At 58.8% G+C, this 22,888-nt stretch overlaps 3 protein-coding genes across 5 annotated transcripts in view; 1 reads left to right on the top strand and 2 right to left on the bottom strand.

Moving 5' to 3' along the window:
- TMC6 (transmembrane channel like 6) overlaps nt 1–3,623 on the bottom strand; it is a 29,107-nt gene extending 25,484 nt beyond the window's left edge. Inside the window, exon 1 of the mRNA XM_054047905.1 lies at nt 3,164–3,623. The gene's annotated coding sequence lies outside the window, so the exon portion shown is untranslated. The remainder of the gene's footprint in view (nt 1–3,163) is intronic.
- Nucleotides 3,624–5,750: 2,127 nt separating this feature from the next.
- SYNGR2 (synaptogyrin 2) lies at nt 5,751–9,541 on the top strand. Of its 2 annotated transcripts, none has more exons than XM_054047052.1 (4): nt 5,751–5,896; nt 6,712–6,949; nt 7,580–7,719; nt 7,946–9,541. In XM_054047052.1, the coding sequence occupies exons 1-4, from the start codon at nt 5,813–5,815 to the stop codon at nt 8,141–8,143; spliced, it is 660 nt and encodes a 219-aa protein (XP_053903027.1). In that variant the 5' UTR covers nt 5,751–5,812; the 3' UTR covers nt 8,144–9,541. The 2 variants fall into 2 exon arrangements, with proteins under 2 accessions (XP_053903027.1, XP_053903026.1); XM_054047051.1 differs by having other exon boundaries at nt 5,752–5,914.
- Nucleotides 9,542–9,955: 414 nt separating this feature from the next.
- On the bottom strand, nt 9,956–22,807 carry TK1 (thymidine kinase 1). Of its 2 annotated transcripts, none has more exons than XM_054047050.1 (7): nt 22,555–22,807; nt 20,813–20,844; nt 13,963–14,076; nt 12,985–13,078; nt 12,495–12,584; nt 12,294–12,413; nt 9,956–12,164 (listed from the first exon to the last, which is right to left on the bottom strand). In XM_054047050.1, the coding sequence occupies exons 2-7, from the start codon at nt 20,827–20,829 to the stop codon at nt 11,979–11,981; spliced, it is 621 nt and encodes a 206-aa protein (XP_053903025.1). In that variant the 5' UTR covers nt 20,830–20,844; nt 22,555–22,807; the 3' UTR covers nt 9,956–11,978. The 2 variants fall into 2 exon arrangements, with proteins under 2 accessions (XP_053903025.1, XP_053903024.1); XM_054047049.1 differs by lacking the exon at nt 22,555–22,807 and adding an exon at nt 20,936–21,036.
- Nucleotides 22,808–22,888: the final 81 nt, after the last annotated feature.

The following is a 22,888-nucleotide window of genomic DNA, read 5'->3' on the forward strand; positions in this document are numbered from 1 at the left end:
CATAAGCTTTCGTGGACTACAGCCCACTTCTTCGGATGCATATAGAATGGAACATATAATGAGGAGATATATATACACACATACAGAGAGCATAAACAGGTGGGAGTTGTCTTACCAACTCTGAGAGGCCAATTAATTAAGAGAAAAAAAAATTTTTTTTGAAGTGATAATCAAGCTAGCCGAGTACAGACAGTTTGATAATAAGTGTGAGAGTACTTACAAGGGGAGATAGAGTCAACGTTTGTAATGGCTCAGCCATTCCCAGTCCTTATTCAAACCGGAGTTGATTGTGTCTAGTTTGCATATCAATTCTAGCTCTGCAGTCTCTCTTTGGAGTCTGTTTTTGCGGGTGGCTATATTACAACAGAAAAACTTCAAAAACAGACTCCAAAGAGAGACTGCAGAGCTAGAATTGATATGCAAACTAGACACAATCAACTCCGGTTTGAATAAGGACTGGGAATGGCTGAGCCATTACAAACGTTGACTCTATCTCCCCTTGTAAGTACTCTCACACTTATTATCACACTGTCTGTACTGGGCTAGCTTGATTATCACTTCAAAAGTTTTTTTTTTTTCTCTTAATTAATTGGCCTCTCAGAGTTGGTAAGACAACTCCCACCTGTTTATGCTCTCTGTATGTGTGTATATATATCTCCTCATTATATGTTCCATTCTATATGCATCCGAAGAAGTGGGCTGTAGTCCACGAAAGCTTATGCTCTAATAAATTTGTTAGTCTCTAAGGTGCCACAAGTACTCCTGTTCTTCTTTTTAATGATACTGAGGTTATAGAGGAGTTTTTGTCTACCTTTGAACACCTCTGCAATCTATACCAGATCCCCGAGGGTCAGTGAATGCCTGTCCTGCTGACCAGACTGACTGGAAAAGCCAGGGAGGTATTTAATGAATTGGGGAAACAAGAAGCCTTAAATTATGGGTGGTTTAAAGATTCTGTGTTAAGGCGGTTCAAGGTTACTCCTGATTCTTATAGAGTTAAGTTTAGAAAGTTTAAGATGTCTAATGATTGTACTTTCGTAGAATGTGCTCATAAGCTGATGGGTTTTGTTAAAAAGTGGGTTATGGGAGAAAAGGTGCATTGGAGTTTTGAAAAACTGCTGGATTTAATAACTTTGGAACAGTTCTTAGACATTGTGCCTGACCATGTGAGAGCAGCTGTGTGTGACAGGGACCCTGAGTCAGTCCTACAGGCTGCACAGATTGCGGATGCCCATACCCAGAACAGGGCTCGGGAAGGGTGTAAAACCCCAGGGAAAACTAATCCCCATTCTCCCCAGTTCACGAGGAGAGAAGGAGTTAAAGGTAAACCTGGCCCTGCCCCCTCCAGCTGATGCCACTCATCCCTTCCCTCAGCAGACTGCACAAGCCCCTAGGGCCACCCAGGCTCTGCCCTCAGCACCACAAGCCCTTGGCTGCAGTTTGGTTTCATGCATCACCCTGGTATCTTGCCTTGCAGGCAGCAAAAGAAACGCTGGGGGGCCATAGTTCCTGTCACATGGCCCTGAGGCGCTATCAGTAACTCATCAGCCCAGCTGAGGGCTGTTATCACAGCACAAGTAAGCGCAGGACCTGGGCCAGGGGCCAGGGCCGGGGTTTGTGGTTCAAGCACCTCCCTTGTCCCTGGAGGAGCCAGAGCCAGAGCTGGCTGAGAGGCGTCAGTGCCGGGGCGCGGGCAGGGCGAGCAGTGAGTCACTTTCTCTTTCGGAGGGAGAGCAGCAAGCCCTAGCGGCCGCAGTGATGTGTCTGGACAGGCTGGGACTTGAGCTCACGGCTCCTCCTCAGCCACGGCCGAAAACAACCAGGGAGAGGAGCCCAAGGGGCAGGTGCAGCAACAGCCAGGCTAGTTCTGGCTGATTTGGGGGTGAAAGGGGCCCTTGGGAGGCCCAAGCTGGGGTCCTGACGGGGCCAGGACAGACCGCTGCTCTATACAGGAGAAGCGCCTGCTTAGGTCAGGGCCTGACTGCAACAGCATCACAGGGGCTGGACAGGAGGGTTTAGCCTCCTGCTCGTCAAATGGGGCTAAACTGCGCGTCTCATCATCCTGTCCACCCCTGGGCAAAGGGCCCTAGGATGTGAGAGCCCCCCACCTCCGGCCACGGATGGACAAGGGCCTCACCGGCCTGGGACACAGCGGGAATGGGGCCGTGGTAGTGACAGAGCAGGGATGGCTGTGGATAGAAATGCTTCGTGGGCAGATCTCTTAGCAGCACCCATGAAACCCCCGTGGGTTTTGCTACAGGAACTGAATTCCATCTCCTTCCAGCAGGCAGCTGAGAGCATCCCAGGAGGGAGACCGGTCCTGCTGGGGTCCTGGAGGCGAGAGCAGCGGTTCTGGGAGGGAGCACAGAACCTGCCAGGGACCTGCCAGCTCTGGAAGTCTCTGGATGAGGTTGAGGGTACGGTGGCCTTCTCCAGCGCCCAGTCCACACGTCTGGGGCTGTGCAGGTGGCAGTTCTGGCATGTACCCCACGGGGCCCCACCCCCGTCTCCCTTGTGATCAGAGAGTGCTTGAGGCCAGTGTGTGTCTCAGACTGTGGGGTGAGCAGGGGAGCTAATCCTGCGGTGTAACCCCAAGACAGGCCCATCTCTGCTGAGCCTTCTGTCTGCCCTGCTGCTCCAGCTCCAGGAAGGGAACCAAACTACAGCCGAGCCTGTGGCCATTAGCCTCCGAGAGGCCAGGGGCTGGGAGTCAGGGCGGCAGGGATAGACCCCAGTGCCTGGGAAGGGGGGGACGGGGGCTGGCCCAGCACCGGGCGTGGGGGTAGGCAGGGAGTGCAGGGCTCCTGTGACCCTCTCTCCCCCCAGCACACTCTGTACAGGGATTGCAGACCCTCCCTGAGACTCTCGTGCATCCAGTTCCACCGACTCTTCCAGCGGACGCTGCTGTTGGGCCTGATCCTGGTGTCGGCCTCCTTGGGCTACGTCCTCGCAAGGTGCGCGAGGGCAGCCCCAGGCGGCTCCTGGGCAGGGCACTGTGCCGGGGACATCAGTGGGGAGCAGGCAGCGCCCACCCCTTGCCCATCACCACCCCTGCAGCTCTGCTCTCAGACACCACGGACAGGTCCCTTCCTCCAGGGCCTGCAGCCTCTTTGCCAACTACACAGCTGCCTGGCAGGTGGTGGCAGACGCTGTGTCAACCCACCTGCCCCCCTCAGCCCAGCTCGGCCTACAATATGCCAGGTCCGATGCCTTCTGCTTCCCACGTCTCATCATGCTCAGGTACAGGCCCAGTTTGGGGCCATAAGGACCCAGGCTATAGGGTCGGGTTGAGGTCAGGGCCTGGGTTGGAGGCGACATGGCCCAAGTGCAGTCTAGAGTCAAGGGCAGGATAGCATCCGCAGCAGGGTCTTGCCATAGGATCAGGTCGCAGTCGAGGTCGATGAGCCGCACCAGTTTGGAGCCCAGGAGCCCGCCGAAGTAGCGTTCGTGGAAGAGAAGCAGGGCGTCAGGTGTGGAGCCGGGAGCAAGGACAGGTGTCGGGAGTGTGCAGCAGGGTCTGTTGGCAGCAGCAGCACGCGGCGATCTGCCTAGTTGCACAGACAGCCTCCAGGTGTTTCCTCTAGCCCTTAAATCGCACACCTGGGCCAGTCAAGGCACGCGCTAGGCTCCATCAGCCATGGCCTCTGTGGGCAGGACATCCAGTGCTGCTCTGCCCCATGACAGTCACGGTCCATGCTCGCTGCTCTGCTGGGGGTGGCGTGGATACAGCAGTCGCTCAGGGACCAGCAGACCAGGCCTGTATTGGTGGGTGGGGACCCCTCTGGGGACATGTAGGCTCCTGTTGTCCCTTAGCTCTGGAAGCTGGTGAGCTTTCAGTTGTCCAGAAAGGACACCCCTGCCTCAACCCTGATCCACCCTCCGAACCCCTCGGTCTCAGCCCAGAGCACCCTCCTACACCCCAAACTCCTCATCCCCAGGCTCACCCCAGAGCCCGCACCCCCAGATGGAGCATTCATGGCCCACTATACAATTTCTATTCCCAGATGTGGCCCTCATGCCGAAAAGTTTGCCCACCCCTGACCTAGCCCCCAGGAATTTAACTAGTTATTTTTTTAACCCAGTTACACTTTTGGCCTTCACAGCATCCTCTGGCAACAGTTTCTCCAGGTTGATTGCCTTGTATGGAGAACTTCCTTTTGTTTGTATAAAACCTGCTGTCTATTAATTGTATTGGGTGACGCCTGGTTCTTGTTATGTGAAGGGATAAATAACAGGTCCTTACTCACTTTCTCCTCACCACTCATGATTGTACAGACTCTATTGTATCCCCCTTGGTCGTCTTTTCTAAACTGTACAGTCCCAGTCTTGTTACTCTTGCCTCACATAGAAGCTGTTCCATACCCCTGGTCACACCTTTTCCAATTCCAATGTATCTGGTTTGAGATGGGGTGATCACATCTGCAGGCAGTATTCAAGATGTGAGTGTACCAGGGATTTATAAAGTGGGATTATGATGTTTTCAGGTGTATTAACTATCCCTTTTCTAATGATTCCCAACGTTGTTTGCCTTTTTGACTGCCACTGCACATTGAGCAGATGTTTGCAGAGAATACCTACGATGACTCCAAGATTGCTTTCTTGAGTGGTAACAGCTAATATTGACCCCATCATTTTGTATACATAGTTGGAATTATGTTTTCCAATGCTCATTACTTTACATTTATCAACACTGAATTTCATCTGCCAAGTTGTTACCCAGTCACCCACTTATGTGAGATCCCTTGGTAACTCTTCACAGTCAGCTTTGGACTTAACTATCTTGTGTAATTTTGTATCATCACCAAACTTTGCCACCTCACTGTTTACCCATTTTCTAGATTATTTATGAATAAATTAAAAACACTGGTCCTAACACGGATCTGTGGGAGATCCTGCTATTCACCTCTCTCCTCTGTGAAAACTGCCCATTTATTCCTAGCCTTTGTTTCCTAGCTTGTACCCAGTTACTGATCCCTCAGAGGCTCTTCCCTCTTATCCCATGACTGCTCACTTTGCTTAAACGCCTATAGTGAGGGACCTTGTCAAAGGCTTTCTGAAGTCCAAGTGCCCTATATCCACTGGATCATCTTTGTCCCCATTTGTTGACCCCCTCAAAGAACTGTAATAACTTGGGGAGGCAGATTTCCCTTTACAAGAGCCATGTTGACTCGTCCCCATCTTGTCCTGTTCACCTGTGTGGAGGGCTATGGGGAAGGCACAGGGATGGGCTGGCCACACACCCGGCAGGATGGGAACATCAACTCCCTCCCTCATGCTCTGGAAAAAGAAAAACCAGTGACGCTCCAGGAGCGCTCCTGATAGAGCAGCCTGCCCCCACCCCGACTCCTGGTCAGGGCTGGGACTGAAACTCCCCCCGACCCTGTTTTCTCCTAGGGTGACCAGATGTCCTGCTTTTATAGGGACAGTCTCGATTTTGGGGTCTTTTTCTTATAGCGGCTCCTATTACCCCCCACCCCCGTCCCGATTTTTCACACTTGCGGTCTGGTCGCCCTATTTTCAGGCCGCCCCCAGCCCCCTGCTCTGCCGGCACCGGCCTCGGGAAGCGCCGCGGGCTCCCGGCCCGGCCCGGCCCGGCCGCTGGGCGGGCGCGAAGCGTGTGACCGCCCCGGGACCAGGCCGCGGGACACAGGCGGACCCGCCCCGCCCCGGAGAGGAGCCAGGCCGCGCCCTGCCATGGCCGCAGCCGGGCCGGGCCGGGCCCCTCCCTCGGGGCGGGGCCGGGGCCGGGCCGGGCCGCGGCGGCTCAAGCCGGGCGGGGCTGCGGCGGGCCGGGCCAGGCTGGGCGGGCAGCATGGAGAGCGGCGGCGCCTACGGAGCGGCCAAGGCCGGCGGCACCTTCGACCTGCTGCGCTTCCTGCAGCGGCCGCAGAGCCTGGTGCGGCTGCTGAGCGCGGTGAGCGGGGCCGGGCCGGGCCGGGCCGGGGCCGGAGCAGGGGAAGGGGCCGGGGCCGGAGCAGGGGAAGGGGCCGGGGCCGGCCCGTGTCCCCCGGGCCCTGTCGGGGCGAGGCCGGGCGCGGGCCTGGCGGCCGCAAACCCCCGCTGCCGCCGGAGCTGCCTGGTGCCGCGCGTCCGGCCAGGGCCGGGGGAAGGGGCCGGGGCCGGGGCCTCCCGCTGCGCTCTGGGGGTGGCGGCGCCCGGGGCCCCGCGGCGGCTCCGGGACTGTCCGTTCCTGGCGCCGGTCATGCGGCCATCAGCTGACCGCGCTGGCGGCTGGGCGGGGCTCGCGGCTGCGCCCTCCCCGGCCTGGGGCTGGGCCCCCTGAGACTCCGGGGGGAGCGCCCCGTGCCAGCCGCTGCATTTCCCCCGGGGCCAGGCAGGTCCGGCTCACTGCTGGGCTTGTGCCCTGTTTGTTGGGGCGGCAGTGGGGCCAGTGCCCAGGGGTCTCCCAGCCCAGCCCCCTCGCTGGGGGGTTCGGGACCCTGCTCCCATCACTCCCCTGGCCCCAGGTAAAGGTGCAGTGAATCGCCCCGTCACGGCGTGTCTGGGCTGCCCCATTCCAGCACACCGCTCTGGTCTGCGGCCTGTGCATCCCCTCCCCAAGAGGAGGGGGGTGGAGATGGGGCTCTGTCTGCATTGAACGAACTCCCTCCTGCTTTGGAAGGGTGGTTGAGGTCCCCCCACCCCCCAGCTCTCCCTCTGCCCCATGGTTCCTGAACACTGCCCAAGCTAATGCCAATGCTGCCTCCCCAGGTGTTCTCCCTCATCGTGTTCTCCTGCATCATCGGTGAGGGGTACACCAACCCGCCTGAGACTGCACAGCTCCACTGCGTCTTCCACCAGAACGAGGACGCCTGCCGCTACGGCATCGGCATCGGCGTCCTCGGCTTCCTGGCCTGTGTCGCCTTCTTCACAATCGATATCTACTTCCCCCAGATCAGCAATGCCACTGACCGTAAATACTTGGTCATGGCAGACTTGGGCTTTTCAGGTAACAGCAGCCATGGGGGTGGGCCTGGCTCTGGTTGGCTGATTCTAAGGCCCCCCCAAGAATGGACCGTTACAATCCCCTAGTCTGACCTCGGGTATAACACAAGCCAGAGAACTGCCCCTGCCGAATGCCTAGAGCAGAGCAGTTCTAAACCTGGATGGGTTTCTGGCCTTCTCTAATGATCAGACACTGGCTGCCCTTGTCCATCTCCTTGGATGATCGTTTCTTTTCAGTGGCCTATGCTGGGCCTGACCAGGAGGGGATGCTCTGATCTCCTGGCACTGTGCCCACCATGCACTGCTCCTGGCTGGGAGAAAGTGCCTGGCAGACATGCACCCAGCTGTGTGATCCTTTTCTGCCAGCTTGCCAAAGCACAGGGGTTATGGGGCTCTACAGCGAGCCCTGCAGGGGCATCAAGCAGCAGTGCTGGGAGACAGTGGAGTCAGTCAGTGACCCTGGCACTAAGGGAGCGGAGGCCCTTAGCCAACATGTCTGCAGAACAGGCTGTTGGGCTCAGCCCTCCCTGCCAGCAGCTGAGTGACATGAAGTCATCAGTGTGGGGCAGGGGATGGGATTGCACCCCAGCAAGGCAGCAGGACCCACCGATTGCTCTCTTTCCCCCCCCACCAGCACTCTGGACTTTCCTGTGGTTCGTTGGCTTTTGCTTCTTGACCAACCAGTGGGCTATGACGCTGCCAAGCGAGGTGCATGTGGGCGCTGACTCGGCCCGAGCTGCCATTGCCTTCAGCTTCTTCTCCATCTTCTCCTGGGTGAGTGGGGCTTTCCCAGCCCGCAGATCTCTTCAGGGCTTACCTCTCTTGGGGTGGGGGCTTTGAGAGAATCGGGGGCCGGAGCCACATCAGCCTGGAACGGGCAGTGTTACTGTGGCTTCCTGCTGTCACTGCCTCCCAGTACCTGGGCCTGCCCAGGAGCAAAAGACGCTTGTGGCCCTCCCGAGGGGACTGGCTTTTGCTGACGGCTGCTGTTTCTTTCTAGGGGTTCCTGATCACCTTTGCTCTCCAGAGGTACAGAATGGGAGTGGAGGACTTTACTAACAGCTACACTGACCCCACCCCTGACCCTTCGACCCCCTACTCAATTTATCCCAACGTCACTCACGACAACTACCAGCAGCCGCCCTTCACCCAGCCTGGAGAGACCTCGGAGGGCTACCAGCCCCCACCTGCGTACTGAGCCCTGTGCCGTTGACCACCACTAAAGTGGCCAGCAGGGATAGCTGCACAAGTGCAATTCTTCTGTGGGGCAGGGGCTGTATCTTGACTAGGGGTGGGGGTAGGGGATTGGTGGCTGCTTAGTGTGTGAAGGGCACCAGGGTTTTGGAGTTATCATGCCAAAGGAGAGGGAGGTAGCTCCCTGGTTCCTGGCAGAGCCCAGGGCCTGAATGCAGGGAGGAGGCTGTACATGTAACTTGCCCCCAGAGCTGCTTGCTGACTCTGCCTTCCTGAAAATCAAGTACTCTCTGACTGGGGGCGGGGCTTCCTTCTCGTTCATTTGGGTGACTGCTGAGCACATGCGTGCACTGGGGACTCCTTCCTATTCAGGAGGGGAATTTTGTCCCTAAGCCTTCACCCTGGCCCCTCCCCAGCTGTGCCAATGGAGTGTGGGCAGTTAGATTCTTTCCTTCACAACAGCACGGAATGACTATTTCCTCTCTTGTGGTTGAGACATCATGGCGAGTTTTAAACACCCCCCAACCCTGCCCATGGCTACATCCGTGTAACTTCAGCTCTAGCCCTGGTGCCTTTACTAACCCTGCTGGCTCAGATTCCCTAAAGTGCCACCTCACTTTTGTATCCGGTGTCTTAATCCCCAGCTGCCACCTTGCTCAGTGGGGTTCAGTGCCTGGGCCAGCAGTTCCTTGTGACTGCACCTGCAGCTCTGCTTCTGTGCTGGGTACGGGGGGTTCCTGGGCTGCCTTCCATTTCTGCTGCTGGGTGAGCTTGGTGCCAAAGTGCAGGACTAAACTTTTTGTAACCTGACTTGTATATAAAGCTTTTGAGTTCCCCAGCTATGTGAGGGGCTGTGCCTTGCCCCTCCCCCAGCAATCTAAAGGGGATTCTGTTTAGAGGAGGGGAGGGTCTGATCTTTGGGTACCACCTGCAACGAGGAGGTTGGTCAGCTCTTTAACCGCTGCTGAAACAGCTTCCTAGAATGACTTTGCTGTGGGGCCTGAGCAAGGAGGGGGAAGCTGAGCAGCACGGTTTTATTTCACCACTACACCTTTCTGCTCACCCCAGGCTGGTCAGAGCACAGCCTGGTGGGGTCTGCTCAAAGCCACCTGGCAGCTAGCTCTCCAAGGGAGGGCCAGGCTTCAGCCTGCTCTTGCCCCTGAAGCAGCAATGCAGGGATTGGTGGGATGGAGCTGTTCTTCCTTGTGTACACACCCTGTCTTGCTTTGGCTGGTGTGTAAATAGTCTCAGGTTGTTGCTTCCCAAGTGCACCTGTTCTGGGAAGCGGTTTCTGATCACCACACTGGGTAGGTGAGTTGCAGCCCCAGCTGCCACCCACAACTGAATGTTTTAAATGCTCATTTATCACAGTGGGAAGATGGAATAAAGTCTTTTTCACTTACTGCTGCTGACTTTCTGGGGCTGGGGACCGTTAAGGGGCAGGGGGTAATAGGGGCTTTCCCTCTGCTGGGGAGAGGCCTCAGCTCACCCTTTGCCCATCCAGGATAGGAAATGCAGCGCTCTCCCCCCCCCATCACACTCTGCCTAGAGCAAGTCACTGTCCAGAAGAGCCAAGAAATGCATAATCATTACACAGGCCTATTTTTAGCACCACTCAAGTGCCTCCCCTCCTGCTCCTGCAGGGGTAGTGGAGTTTGAGAGCCTTTACGCAAGCAGGCAGTTCCCCTACAGAAGCCACATGACAGAGCTTCCAGCACCTGCCCCTGTCAGCAGGGGATGAGTACAGCTGCCCCCAGGAGCCTGAGAAGAGGCCTCAGCAAGAGCACGGTGAATGTGGCATTAATACACATTACACTGAGTTGCATTAAATTTAATTTAAAACTCACCCCTGCACTTACAGACGCACTGAAACATTAGGCAGCTGCCCACCCCAAGGGCTGAGCCCCCCTGCAAGGCTAATGCTGCAGCCTTCAGAACATTAAACCTCCCCCTTTTAGTAAGCAGCTCTAGAACCAAGCAGGAATTCAGTCACAGCTTGTAGAATCTCCCCCCTCCAAGCAGCAATAGAAGCATTTAAAATTAGCAGCAGCCCTCCTACACCTGGCAGGTGAGCTTAATACAGGTGGTCAAGCTTGCTGCTTCCAGGCCCTATTGGGGTTAGGATCAATGCAGCTGCTCTAAGGGGTGGGGGAAATGGGACTGAGGAGAACTTCCTGGTGCAGGCTAGTGGTTAACAGAGGGCCTTCTGTCACAAAACAGCAAGCCTGGGCTGCAGGAAAGGAGGTTAGAGCAGCTGGCTCATTCTCCAAGGAAGGGAAGGGCTGGGCTGGGTGGGCCTAGCACCTATCAAAATGCTACATCCACCTTAGGGAAAGGGCTCTGGCCAACAAGCTGTTACGGCAGTTAGGAAGCAGCCAGGAATGATCCCAGGCCTTAGAGAAAGGTGAAGAGAAGATTTGCCAAGGACACAGGAAGAAATTTAAGTCAAAGTGGAGATCAGCTGCCTGTTACCTTCTAGAGACCCTCACTGAAACATCTGGTTCTTAGGACAGCACAGGGACATCAGTCTGGGAGATTAAAATAGTGCTCAGTAGAGGTAGTTTTCAGATTTACTACACAATAAGGGGTGGGGCACTCACCAGCAATGCTACTCAAAACCCCTGCCTGCACTAATCTACTAGACACCCAGCACATCCTTTCGATCGGGACACAGGGCTTTTAGACCCACTGTCTGCAAACTCCTCTTAGGCAAGTAAGCAGCTGTGCACAGTGGTATTAGCAGAACTAGACTCCACTGAAGCAGATGCTGCCCTTTAACATCAGCCCCAGCTCCACCTCACCTCAGGAGAGCATTGTTGTCAGCTTGTCTGTGTTCAGAGCTTAGTCACCCTCCAGCCAGGGGGTCCATTCTCCACCCTCATTAGGGTAGATGCAGGGAGGAGCAGAGCCTCACTCTGAGTTAGGACAACTGAAACTAAAAACAGAACCCCCACCTAACCCTCCAAATCAACACATCAAGGCCACCTCCACTGCTGGTAACAGTAAAAACCCTTGGAACGGAACAGCCCTGATTTAGAGCAACTCGGTCACTTAGCATGTATAATTGGAGAAACCATCTTAAATTGGACAGCCACTGAAGTGCAATGGGGGAGGGGAGAACTAATTACAGCTGCCTGCCAGAGAGGGGGGTGGAGGCAGCTGCACATAAGCATTGTTAGAGGAGAAACGGATATTCGGGAGGGAAGATAATGGCTGTGGTACAGTGATAGCAGAAGACACAACACTAATAGGGATGGGAGGACTGAGGCCCTTCACCTTAGAATGGAGTAAGAGGCAATATAATGAAGGGGCTAAAGCAACGAGGTTCTCCTGTCTCAGTGCCACCTAGGGACAGGCCATCCCCAGGCAGCAAGTCAGACCCATGAGCTGGTTAGGAACAGGCAAGGTCCGTAAGAACACAAGCAGAAGCCAGCAACAGTGTCAGGGAGGGAGGTCAAAAGCGCTAGAGAGGGGTTACCATGAGTTGGGAGGAATTCACTACTCAGAAGCCTGGACAGATGGGTGTATTGGGAAGTCCCATACCCAGGGACAAGGGTCTGTTGCGGTGTGGCTGCCTCAGTAAGTGCCTCCAATTTCTTGCCCACATCCCATGGCGGAGGACTTTCCCCTTGGTTGCTTGCCTGACTCCTGTTTGTCATTGTTCTCCCCTTTTGTCCCTTCTAGGTGGAGGCTTGCCTGGTTCTTTGTAGCTCAGCACACACAAGCAGCAGTTCGGTTTGGCAGGTAGCTTTGGGAGGCCATGAGACAGCTCCAGGCTGAACAGAGGGGAAAGCCAGCTTTAAAGAAGCCCCAAAGTTGTAGTCTCTTGCCTCCCCTGCTCAGTTTGCTGTGCTCCACGGCATCTGACGCGAAGCCAGGACCTTTCGGGAGGCTAGAATATCCACCTGTTTGGCCCCCACAGGCAGGTTCTCTTTGTTTTCTGGCCCAGCCTGCTGAGGTCGCTTCCTGAAGTAGCAGACACGGCAGACAGAGTGATACTTGTCTGACCCTCCAATGACTTCAACCTGATAGGAGAGAGTAGGTTAGAAGGGGATGCTCCTTCCTCCTGTATAAACACACCGTGGGCAGGTCAGGTCACCTCACAGGTGTCTTCAAGGCCCTGTTAGAGTGGTCTTTGTTCTCTAGACTCTTACCTCCCTCTCAGAGCCCAGCCTCTTCGTGTATGAAGCCTCCCGGTAACACTCCATGCATACAGCATTCAGCTTCACTACACTCTCTGCCAAGGGGACCAGGTTCAGGATGCTCCCAAATGCCTGCAGCAAAAAGAGAGGCTATTTGGTACAGAGATAAGAACTCAGAAGGATCCAGTTACCCATTGCTGAAAGAGAAATTACCTTCCTCTGGAAGGTCCCATCGAGGGCAGCAACGATTACCGTCTTCCCTGCATTGGCCATTGCCTCGCAGAACTCCACAATGTCTGGGAACTAGACAGGCATAAAGAGGACAGCTTCAGCGAGGAGAGTGCAGAGGAAGGAGTTTGGGCAGCTTCAAGTGAATTCAGAAGTGTCCCCACAACAGCAGGACAGGGCACCAGCTAGGACACTACAGCAACATTACCTGAGCAAAGGGGGCAAGGAGCGTCTTCAGACTAAAGATGGTAGGTTTAGCTGCCCACAGGACCCGTACCAAGGCTATGGGGAGGGATGGCACTAGAGCACACAAATGTGGCTGGACAAGAACTCTGCACAAGACCATTTTACCAGTTTACACAGTGGGTCTAAAATTCTTCTCTGCACTCCCCATCTTACATGGCACGGGGCCCCTTCAAGGCAAGACGCTGGTTATTGGACAGGAGACAGCAGCAGACAAGCACTGAGAACTTACAAACTGGCCTTCGTCAATACCAATCACAGCTGAACCAAGCGCCTCCTGGTGCACGTCTTGGAGATAACAGGCTGAAAGAGCCTCCATGGTATTCCTGCAAGGAAGGGTCAGCACAGGAGTGAGTGCCTGGTCAACCACATAGGAGGGAGCTATTCAAAACAAGGGCTCAAGCACAGGTGACAGCTGTTTTGAGACAGGTCAGCGTTCCTGGGCTAAAAGCTGTGCCACTTAGACATGGTGCAGTTGCTGTCACGGAGTATTGGGGGACTCAGGGCCCTGCACCCCCGGCTTCCTGCGATTCACCATGACTCTCAGCCAGCCAGTAAAGCAGAAGGTTTATTTGGATGACAGGAATACAGTCCAAGACAGGTCTTGCAGGCACAGACAACAGGGACCCCCTCAGTTAGGTCCATCTTGGGGTCCCCGGGCATCCCAGCCCAGCCCCCCTTGGGAGGTCAGAGCCATCTCTGCCCCCCAGCCCTCTCTCCCTGCCTGCTTCCAGCACTCTGCCTTCAGCGACCCCTCCCACAGCCTTTGTTCAGTTTCCCGGGCTAAGGAGTCGCCTCCCCTTCAACCCCTTCCTGGGTTCTCATGTTACACACTCAGGTATGCGCCCTCGGGCAGATCCCATCCCGCAATGCAGACCATCCCAGAACACTCCCCCGTCAGCACCCACAGACCACCGCGAGAACAGGCCCAGTTCGTCACAGTTGCCAACCAGCTAGTTGCAAAAAGAGTTCCCACAGCACAGCTAAACAGCAGCTAGCCCAAAGCAGCGTTCTGTGGAGGGGCACAGGGCTGCAGTCATGCCTAAACACACCACCGAAGGCAGGGCCAATGGACTGTACAGAACAAAGGAGACAACTTCAACTTCAAGCTTGCAAGCCAAGTTCCCTTATTAGAAGCAAACAGTCAAGCTGCAACAGGCAGATGATTATCCTCCCTGCTAATGGGAGGAAATCCATGGCAGCAGCTCACCTGTCATGCGTGGAGACCCCATTGGCGCAGTAACGAGTGTCCTTGGCGTACTTGATCACGAGGCATTTGTACTGTGCAATCTGGAACCTGCGGACCCGGCGCATGAGTTCTGTGCTACAAGAGAGTCACAATCAACCACAGCCTGCAGAGGGGCGGGCACCCGGCGGGAATGGACATTACCCCAAGGATAGGCCTAGCACACCCAACACATACTGGAGCCAACCAGACACCAGTGGCCTCCCCCACGAGGAGCCCTGCGGCCCATGATGCTGTCAGCTACCCGGGAACACAACTGCCCTGTCTCCCCCAGCCAGGGGGCTGGTCTCATAGTCACCGACTCCCCGCAACCCGGAGCAGCAGCCGAGCCCCCCAGTCATTCCCTTGTGCCCGGGGAGCTCCCAGACTGAGCCCCAGGGGAGGCAGCTCGGTGCCAGAGTTTAAAGGCCCGTCTGCCCGGGCTGCAGGGTCCCCCAGGGGCCCCCCCATGGCCGCAGAGGCGGGGACAGGGGGGAGGGGGCCGGTAGCTGCGCCCCGAGAGCCGGGCCTCGTTCACGGGAGCGGGGCTGGGGCAGCAACCAGGGCGCAAGCGCTGTACGCCCAGCAGCCCCCCGCCTAACGGGGACCGCTCCGGGGCCCCCGGGCCGCATGTGGATCCCTGGTGTGAGGGGTGTGACGGAGCAGGGAGCAGGGCAGATTTGACCTGGGAATGTTGCAGGGGGGTTGCAGTGGGGATGTGGGACTTCCCTTGAAGGAAGCTACCTGAGCTGTAACCTGAGCCAGGAACGGGGGTGGGGAGAATTAACACCTTCTGCCCGGGAGACTGAACAAAGGAGAGGAGCAGCGGGAGGAGTTTGGAGTTAGTTTCGGTTGGGGCTGGGTGGTGCAACGCAGGGAACCCCAAGCTGGGGTCCAAGCTCCCTGAACCTCCCCGAGGGACCTAATTGAGGGGGTCTGGTCGTACCTACACGCTCTGCTTGAGACTGTGTTCCTGTCCTTAAATAAACCTTCTGCTTTACTGGCTGGCTGAGAGTCACAGTGAATCTCGGGAAGAGGGGTGCAGGGCCCTAACTCCCCCACAATCCGCAACAACTGGTGGCAGCGGCGGGATCTACTGCACCCCGTGGACGGCGCTTCCTGCAGTAAGTGACTGGGGAGCAGTAAAACGAAGGGGGATTGACGGGGACCAGGCGCGCTGAAGAGTGAGAGAGAGACGGTTATTACCCCTGGGAGTGTGTGACCAGCGAGAAGGACTTTTGCAGTAACAGGGTCCCCCGAGGGGATCGCAGCGAGTGGTCCCAGGGGCGGAGGAGTCTGCAGCTCGACCCTGGCAGAGAGGTGGTGACCTCGAGAAGGGCTGGCACACTAGGGGGCCCCCTGGGAACTGTGGGGAGCTGTGAGCACACAGGCCGGTGAGTGGCCAGCAGGAAGATGTATGCCAAGCGGCTTAAGAGCGACCTGGTGGAGCTGTGCAAGCAGAGGCGGCTGCGCATTGGGAGGCTCACCAAAGAACAGCTCATTGCCCAGCTTGAGGCAGAAGATCGCGCGAATGAACTGATCCCTGTGTCTCAGGGAAGCAGCCTGGCAAATGCAGCGCAGGCACCAGTGTCTGTCCCAGCTGGGAGTGGTCAGCCGGCTGCTGAGGGCGTCCCGAGACCCCTCCTTCCTATGCCTAGGGGAAGGGTGGGGAGGAGCCCAGCAAATACCGAAGGCGCCGTGGCCCCCCCGGCCAGCAGGGGGTCCCCCCGGCGAAGCTCGCCGGCCAGCAGAGGATCCTCCCGGCGACGTTCGGCATCCGGGGAGCGGAATTGGCTGGAATGGGAGAAAGAGCTAAAACTGAGAGAGCTGGAGGATCGTGAACAACAGAGACAGCATGAACGGGAGGAGAAAGAGAGACAGCATCAGCGTGAACGGGAGGAGAAAGAGAGACAGCGTCAGCAGGAACGGGAGGAGAATGAGAGACAGAGACAGGAGAATGAGAGACAGCATCAGCATGACCTGGAACTGGCGAGATTGAAGGGCAGCGAACCCCCGGCTGCGGTGAGTGAGGGAGGACCCAGGACTGCACGGAGCTTTGATAAGTGCATCATGGCCCCATACAAGGAGGGGGAGGACATGGATGACTTCCTGGAGGCCTTTGAGACGGCCTGCGAGCTGCACCGGGTGGATCCCGCGGACAGACTCCGGGTCCTTACCCCCTTACTGGACCCCAAATCCGTGGCATTGTATCGCCAACTGGGAGAGGCAGAGAAAGGGGACTACGAACTATTCAAAAAGGCCCTGCTACGAGAGTTTGGGCTGACTCCTGAGATGTACCGGGAAAGGTTCCGGAGTCAAGATAAAACCCCTGAGATCTCATATCTGCAACTAGCCGTCCGCATGGAAAGATACGCCAGCAAGTGGGCTGGTGGGGCCCAGACGAAGGAGGACCTGATTAAACTGCTGGTACTGGAGCAACTGTATGAGCGGTGCCCATCCGACCTGAGGCTGTGGTTGGTGGACAGAAAGCCAGAGAACCCGCGACACGCCGGGCAGCTGGCTGATGAGTTTGTAAAGAGCCGGTCAGGGGGTGGCAGGGAGGAGCCCCAAAGGAACAGGCCCGCCGCGATGCAGAGAGAGAGTCACCCTGGGACCTCCCAAAGGGGGAATATGGGGAATCCCCTCCCACGGGGAAGGCCCAGCATCAGGGACAACCGACCGGCTCGAGGGGACCCACGGGACCTGAGCTGCTATTACTGCGGCCGAAGAGGCCACGTTCGGGCCCAGTGCCCCAAGCTCAAGGACAGACTGAGCAGACCGAACCCGCACCGGGTTAACTTGGTAGAGGCCCAGACGGACGAGGGGCCGGCTTCCCACGCGAGAGGGGCTGGCAGCTTATCAACTGCTCAAGAGAGAGAAGGGCCCCCGGCCAGCTTCTCTGGGGGGCCAGATGCTCCGGATTCAAAGTTCTCCGTTTACAGGGTTGGCGCGGGGCTGTCCCTGCGGAGCGAGTGCCTTGTTCCCCTGGAGGTGGATGGGAAGAAAGTTTATGGATACTGGGACACGGGCGCAGAGGTGACACTGGCCCGGCCCGAGGTGGTGGCCCCAGATCGGGTGGTGCCCAACACCTTCCTGACCCTGACCGGGGTGGGCGGGACCCCATTCAAGGTTCCCGTAGCGAATGGGGGGCCAAGGAGGGCCCCAAGGACGTGGGAGTGCACCACCATTTGCCCACTGAGGTGTTGATGGGGGGGGACCTAGAGGACTGGCCAAGCAGCCCCCAGACCGCCTTAGTCGTGACCCGTAGCCAGAGCCGGCGAGGGGCACTACGCCCTGACCTTGGGAAGGATGTCCCACCGGAGGCACCAAACCCTTCCCGGGTGGGGAGGGAACACCCAAGGACAGGCCACGGGGTGGCTGGGGCTTCCGACCCAGCCGACGAGAGGGAGCAGGTCTCCATCCCTTCCCCAGCCGCCGAGTTCCAGGCCGAATTGCAGAAGGACCCCTCCCTGCGGAAGCTAAGGGGCCTGGCTGACCTCAGTGTGGTACAGACCATGAGGAGAGGATGCAAGGAGAGGTTCCTGTGGGAGAAGGGGTTCCTGTACCGAGAGTGGGCTCCCCCGGGGGAAGTGGAGTCGTGGGGGATCAGGAGGCAGCTGGTGGTTCCCCAGAAGTTTCGCCACAAGCTACTGTACCTGGCCCATGACATCCCTCTCGCAGGGCACCAGGGGATCCGGCGCACCAGGCAGAGGCTGCTACAGAACTTTTACTGGCCCGGGGTCTTCACCAACGTCCGGCAGTACTGCCGATCCTGTGACCCCTGCCAGAGGGTGGGGAAGGCCCGGGACAAGGGGAAGGCAGCATTGAGACCTTTGCCCATCATAGAGGAGCCTTTCCAGAAGGTGGCCATGGACATAGTGGGACCTCTCAGCAAGACGACCCGGTCTGGGAAGAAATACATCCTGGTGGTGGTAGATTTCGCCACCCGCTACCCCGAGGCAGTGCCCTTATCGTCCATTGAAGCAGACACTGTGGCGGATGCGCTGCTGACCATTTTCAGCCGAGTGGGGTTCCCCAAGGAAGTCTTGACGGACCAAGGGTCCAACTTCATGTCGGCCCTACTCCGGTGCTTGTGGGAGAGATGTGGGGTCTGGCACAACTGGGCCTCAGCATATCACCCCCAATCCAACGGGCTGGTGGAAAGGTTCAATGGGACGCTAAAAATGATGCTGAAAACATTTATGAATCAGCACCCGCAGGACTGGGACAAGTACTTACCTCACCTGCTGTTTGCGTACAGGGAGGTACCCCAGGAGTCTACCGGGTTTTCGCCTTTCGAACTGCTATATGGAAGGCGGGTAAGGGGGCCCCTGGACCTGATGAGAGACGAATGGGAGGGGAAGGCCACTCCTGACAGAGAGTCGGTGGTGGAGTATGTCCTGACCTTCCGGGAACGACTTGCCGAGCTCATGGGCCTGGCCAGGGAGAATCTGGCCAGAGCCCAGAGGAAGCAGAAGGTCTGGTATGACCGCACAGCACGGGCCCGCACCTTCGCCACTGGGGATCAGGTGATGGTCCTCATCCCCGTGAGGAAAAACAAACTCCAGGCCGCCTGGGAAGGGCCCTTCAAGGTTGTCAAGCAACTAAACGAGGTAAACTATGTGGTGGAGCTGTCGAACCGGGCACACCACCACCGGGTGTACCATGTGAATATGATGAAGCCATATTATGACAGGGGGAATATGGTGTTGGCCGTGTGTGGACAGTGGGAGGGGCAGGGAGATGACCCTTTAGTAGATCTATTCCCTGGGACAAGAGTTGGCTTCCCCCTGGAAGCAATTCCCCTCTCTGATCGGCTAACCCCTGCCCAGCGAGCTGAGATCGGAGGGGTGCTGCATCTGTACCAGCAGCTGTTTTCCAACCAGCCTGGACGCACTAATCTGACTGTCCACCGGGTGCAGACAGGATCGCACCCGCCTATAAAATGCTCCCCCTTCCGAGCCACAGGGAAAACTGCTCAGGACCTGGAAAGAGAGGTCAATGACATGCTGGCTTTGGGGGTGATCCAGCCGTCTTCCAGCCCTTGGGCCTCGCCGGTGGTGCTGGTCCCCAAAAAGGACGGGTCGATCCGGTTCTGTGTGGACTATCGGAAGCTCAATGCCATCACTGTAGCCGACGCCTACCCCATGCCCAGGCCGGACGAGCTCCTAGACAAGCTGGGAGGTGCTCGGTACCTTACCACCATGGATCTTACAAAGGGCTATTGGCAAGTGCCGCTGGATGCAGATGCCAGGCTGAAATCGGCCTTTGTCACCCCTCTGGGGCTCTATGAGTTCCTGACCCTGCCCTTCGGCCTCAAGGGAGCGCCGGCCACCTTCCAGCGCCTGGTGGATCAGCTACTGAGGGGGATGGAGAGTTTTGCCGTGGCGTATATCGATGACATCTGTGTCTTTAGCCAGACCTGGGAGGACCACATATCCCAGGTTAGACAAGTGCTGGACCGACTCCAGAAGGCTGGGCTGACCGTAAAACCGGAGAAGTGCAAGGTGGGGATGGCTGAGGTAGTCTACCTAGGCCACCGGGTGGGAAGCGGCTGCCTAAAGCCGGAACCAGCCAAAGTGGAGGTGATCAGAGACTGGCCCGCTCCTCAAACCAAAAAGCAGGTCCAAGCCTTTATTGGGATGGCAGGGTACTATCAGAGGTTCGTGCCCCACTTTAGCGCCATAGCCGCCCCCATCACTGAGCTGTGCAAGAAGGGGAAGCCAGACAAAGTGGTCTGGACCGAGGAGTGCCAGGAGGCTCTCCGGGCGCTGAAGGAGGCTCTGGTCAGTGGCCCAGTTCTGGCAAACCCAGACTTTGACAAGCCCTTTATGGTGTTCACCGACGCCTCAGACACAGGACTGGGGGCGGTGTTAATGCAGGAGGATGAAAAGGGGGAGAGACACCCCATCGTGTACCTGAGCAAGAAGTTGCTACCCCGGGAGCAGAACTACGCGGCCATCGAGAAGGAGTGCCTGGCCATGGTGTGGGCCCTCAAGAAACTAGAGCCATATCTCTTTGGGCGTCACTTCACCGTGCACACCGACCACTGTCCCCTGACCTGGCTGCACCAGATGAAAGGAGCCAACGCCAAGCTCCTGAGATGGAGCCTGCTCCTGCAGGATTATGACATGGACGTGGTCCATGTGAAGGGACGTGACAACCTGATAGCGGACGCGTTGTCCCGGAGAGGGAGCCCTGAACTTCCCCAGGTCACTGGTCAGAGTGACCCCGCTCAGTTCAGTCTCGAAGGGGGGAGAGATGTGACGGAGCAGGGAGCAGGGCAGATTTGACCTGGGAATGTTGCAGGGGGGTTGCAGTGGGGATGGGGGACTTCCCTTGAAGGAAGCTACCTGAGCTGTAACCTGAGCCAGGAACGGGGGTGGGGAGAATTAACACCTTCTGCCCGGGAGACTGAACAAAGGAGAGGAGCAGCGGGAGGGGCTGGGAGTTTAGTTTCGGTTGGGGCTGGGTGTGCAACGCAGGGAACCCCAGGCTGGGGTCTAAGCTCCCTGAACCTCCCCGAGGGACCTAATTGAGGGGGTCTGGTCGTACCTACACGCTCTGCTTGAGACTGTGTTCCTGTCCTTAAATAAACCTTCTGCTTTACTGGCTGGTTGAGAGTCGCAGTGAATCTCGGGAAGAGGGGTGCAGGGCCCTAACTCCCCCACAATCCGCAACAAGGGGACCCCCAGCTCCCCCAGCCCCCGGCGAGAGCCCCCCCCCAGCTCCCCCAACCCCCGGCGAGAGCCCCCCCCCAGCTCCCCCAACCCCCGGCGAGAGCCCCCCCCCAGCTCCCCCAGCCCCCGGCGAGAGCCCCCCCAAACCCCGGTACCTTTTCCCGGAGAACATGGGCCCGAAAATCACCTGCGGAGACAGGAAACACGGGGTGAGACCCAGGCAGGGGCACCCCGGCGCGCACCCCCACCCCGGCGCGCGCCCGCCCCCGCGCCCCCACCTGGATCTGGCCGCGCGCCTTGGCGGGCGAGCCGGGCTGCACCCCGGGCACGTTGAGGCAGCTCATCCCGCCGGCTCCCAGTGAATGAACCGGCGCGCGCGCTCCGCTCCCTTAAACCCCGCCGGCACTGACCAATCCGGACAGGCCCCGCCCTTCCCGCTCCCCTCGGCGACCAATGAGAAACCAGGGCGGGAAATTTCACCCAAGCACCCAGATGCAGCCTGTCCCGGTGCATGATGGGAAAGGGATGGTACCCCCACTACCCCCCTCCCCATTACTTCCCCTCACGGAGTAGTTCTCGGAGTCCCCACGCGCCCCCGACGGTGGGTGGTGCCCCGGTCCCCCCAGGGTCCCAGCCTCGGTCCCCCCCCTGCCCCCCAGGATCCCAGCCTAGCCCCCCCGTGCCCCCCAGGATCCCAGCCTCGGTCCCCCCCGTGCCCCCCAGGATCCCAGCCTCGGTCCCCCCCGTGCCCCCCAGGATCCCAGCCTAGCCCCCCCGTGCCCCCCAGGATCCCAGCCTCGGACCCCCCCCCGTGCCCCCCAGGGTCCCAGCCTCGGTCCCCCCCGTGCCCCCCAGGATCCCAGCCTAGCCCCCCCGTGCCCCCCAGGATCCCAGCCTCGGACCCCCCCGTGCCCCCCAGGATCCCAGCCTAGCCCCACTGTGCCCCCCAGGATCCCAGCCTAGCCCCCCAGGATCCCAGCCTCGGACCCCCCCCGTGCCCCCCAGGATCCCAGCCTCGGACCCCCCCGTTCCCCCAGGATCCCAGCCTAGCCCCACTGTGCCCCCCAGGATCCCAGCCTAGCCCCCCAGGATCCCAGCCTAGCCCCCCCGTGCCCCCCAGGATCCCAGCCTCGGACCCCCCCGTGCCCCCCAGGATCCCAGCCTCGGACCCCTCCGGTCCCCCCAGGATCCCAGCCTAGCCCCCCCCCGTGCCCGCCAGGATCCCAGCCTACCCCCCTCGACCCCCCCAGGATCCCAGCCTCGGACCCCCCCGACCCCCCCAGGATCCCAGGCTCGCCCCCCCCTGCCCCCCAGGATCCCAGGCTCGCCCCCCCCCTGCCCCCCAGGATCCCAGCCTCGGACCCCCCCCCCGTGTCCCCCAGGATCCCAGCCTCGCCCCCCCCCCGTGTCCCCCAGGATCCCAGCCTCGGCCCCCCCGACCCCCCCAGGATCCCAGGCTCGCGCCCCCTGCCCCCCAGGATCCCAGCCTAGCCCCCCCTGTGCCCCCCAGGGTCCCAGCCTCGGACCCCTCCGGTCCCCCCAGGATCCCAGCCTCGCCCCCCCCCCCGTGTCCCCCAGGATCCCAGGCTCGCGCCCCCTGCCCCCCAGGATCCCAGCCTAGCCCCCCCCCCCGTGCCCCCCAGGATCCCAGCCTCGGACCCCGCGCGGTCCCCCCAGGATCCCAGCCTCGGACCCCCCCCCCCCCCGCGGTTCCCCCAGGGTCCCAGGTCCTGAGAAGCTCTGTTCCCAGCGGAGCCTCGCAAGCCAGACTCGCGGTCCCTGTCACCGGGGGTGGACGGAAACGAGCCGGGAAGAGCCCGTGTGTGTGACCTGCCCCGAGTCCCCGCAAGGCGCAGGAGGGGAGGGCGGGGTGCAGGGACGGGGGGTTGATACAAACCAAGTAGAAGGAACAAGGTCTTTGTTATCTGGACGCTTAGCCGCTCTCGGGGCAGCGGCTGTCTACACTGGGGAGCTGCCCAAAGGGGTCAGGGCTGGGCCAGTCCCGTGTCCGACAGCAGATGCAGGAGCAGGTCCAGGGAACACGGAGGACAACGATGGAATAACCTGTCCACGGGGAAGTTTCTTCCTGCCCCGTCTGCTCCGCTGTCTCCGAGCTGGGGACCGGGGGAAGCAGGGGGCAGGGCAGACATCTGCGGAACTCGTGTTTCGGTGGGTCCCGCGGCACTTTCCTGAGCTTGGCATCGGCTGGGGGGGGAGTGTCCCACAATCCC

Source organism: Malaclemys terrapin, chromosome 13, assembly GCF_027887155.1.
Source record: "Malaclemys terrapin pileata isolate rMalTer1 chromosome 13, rMalTer1.hap1, whole genome shotgun sequence".
Classification (NCBI taxonomy): Eukaryota; Metazoa; Chordata; order Testudines; family Emydidae; genus Malaclemys; species Malaclemys terrapin.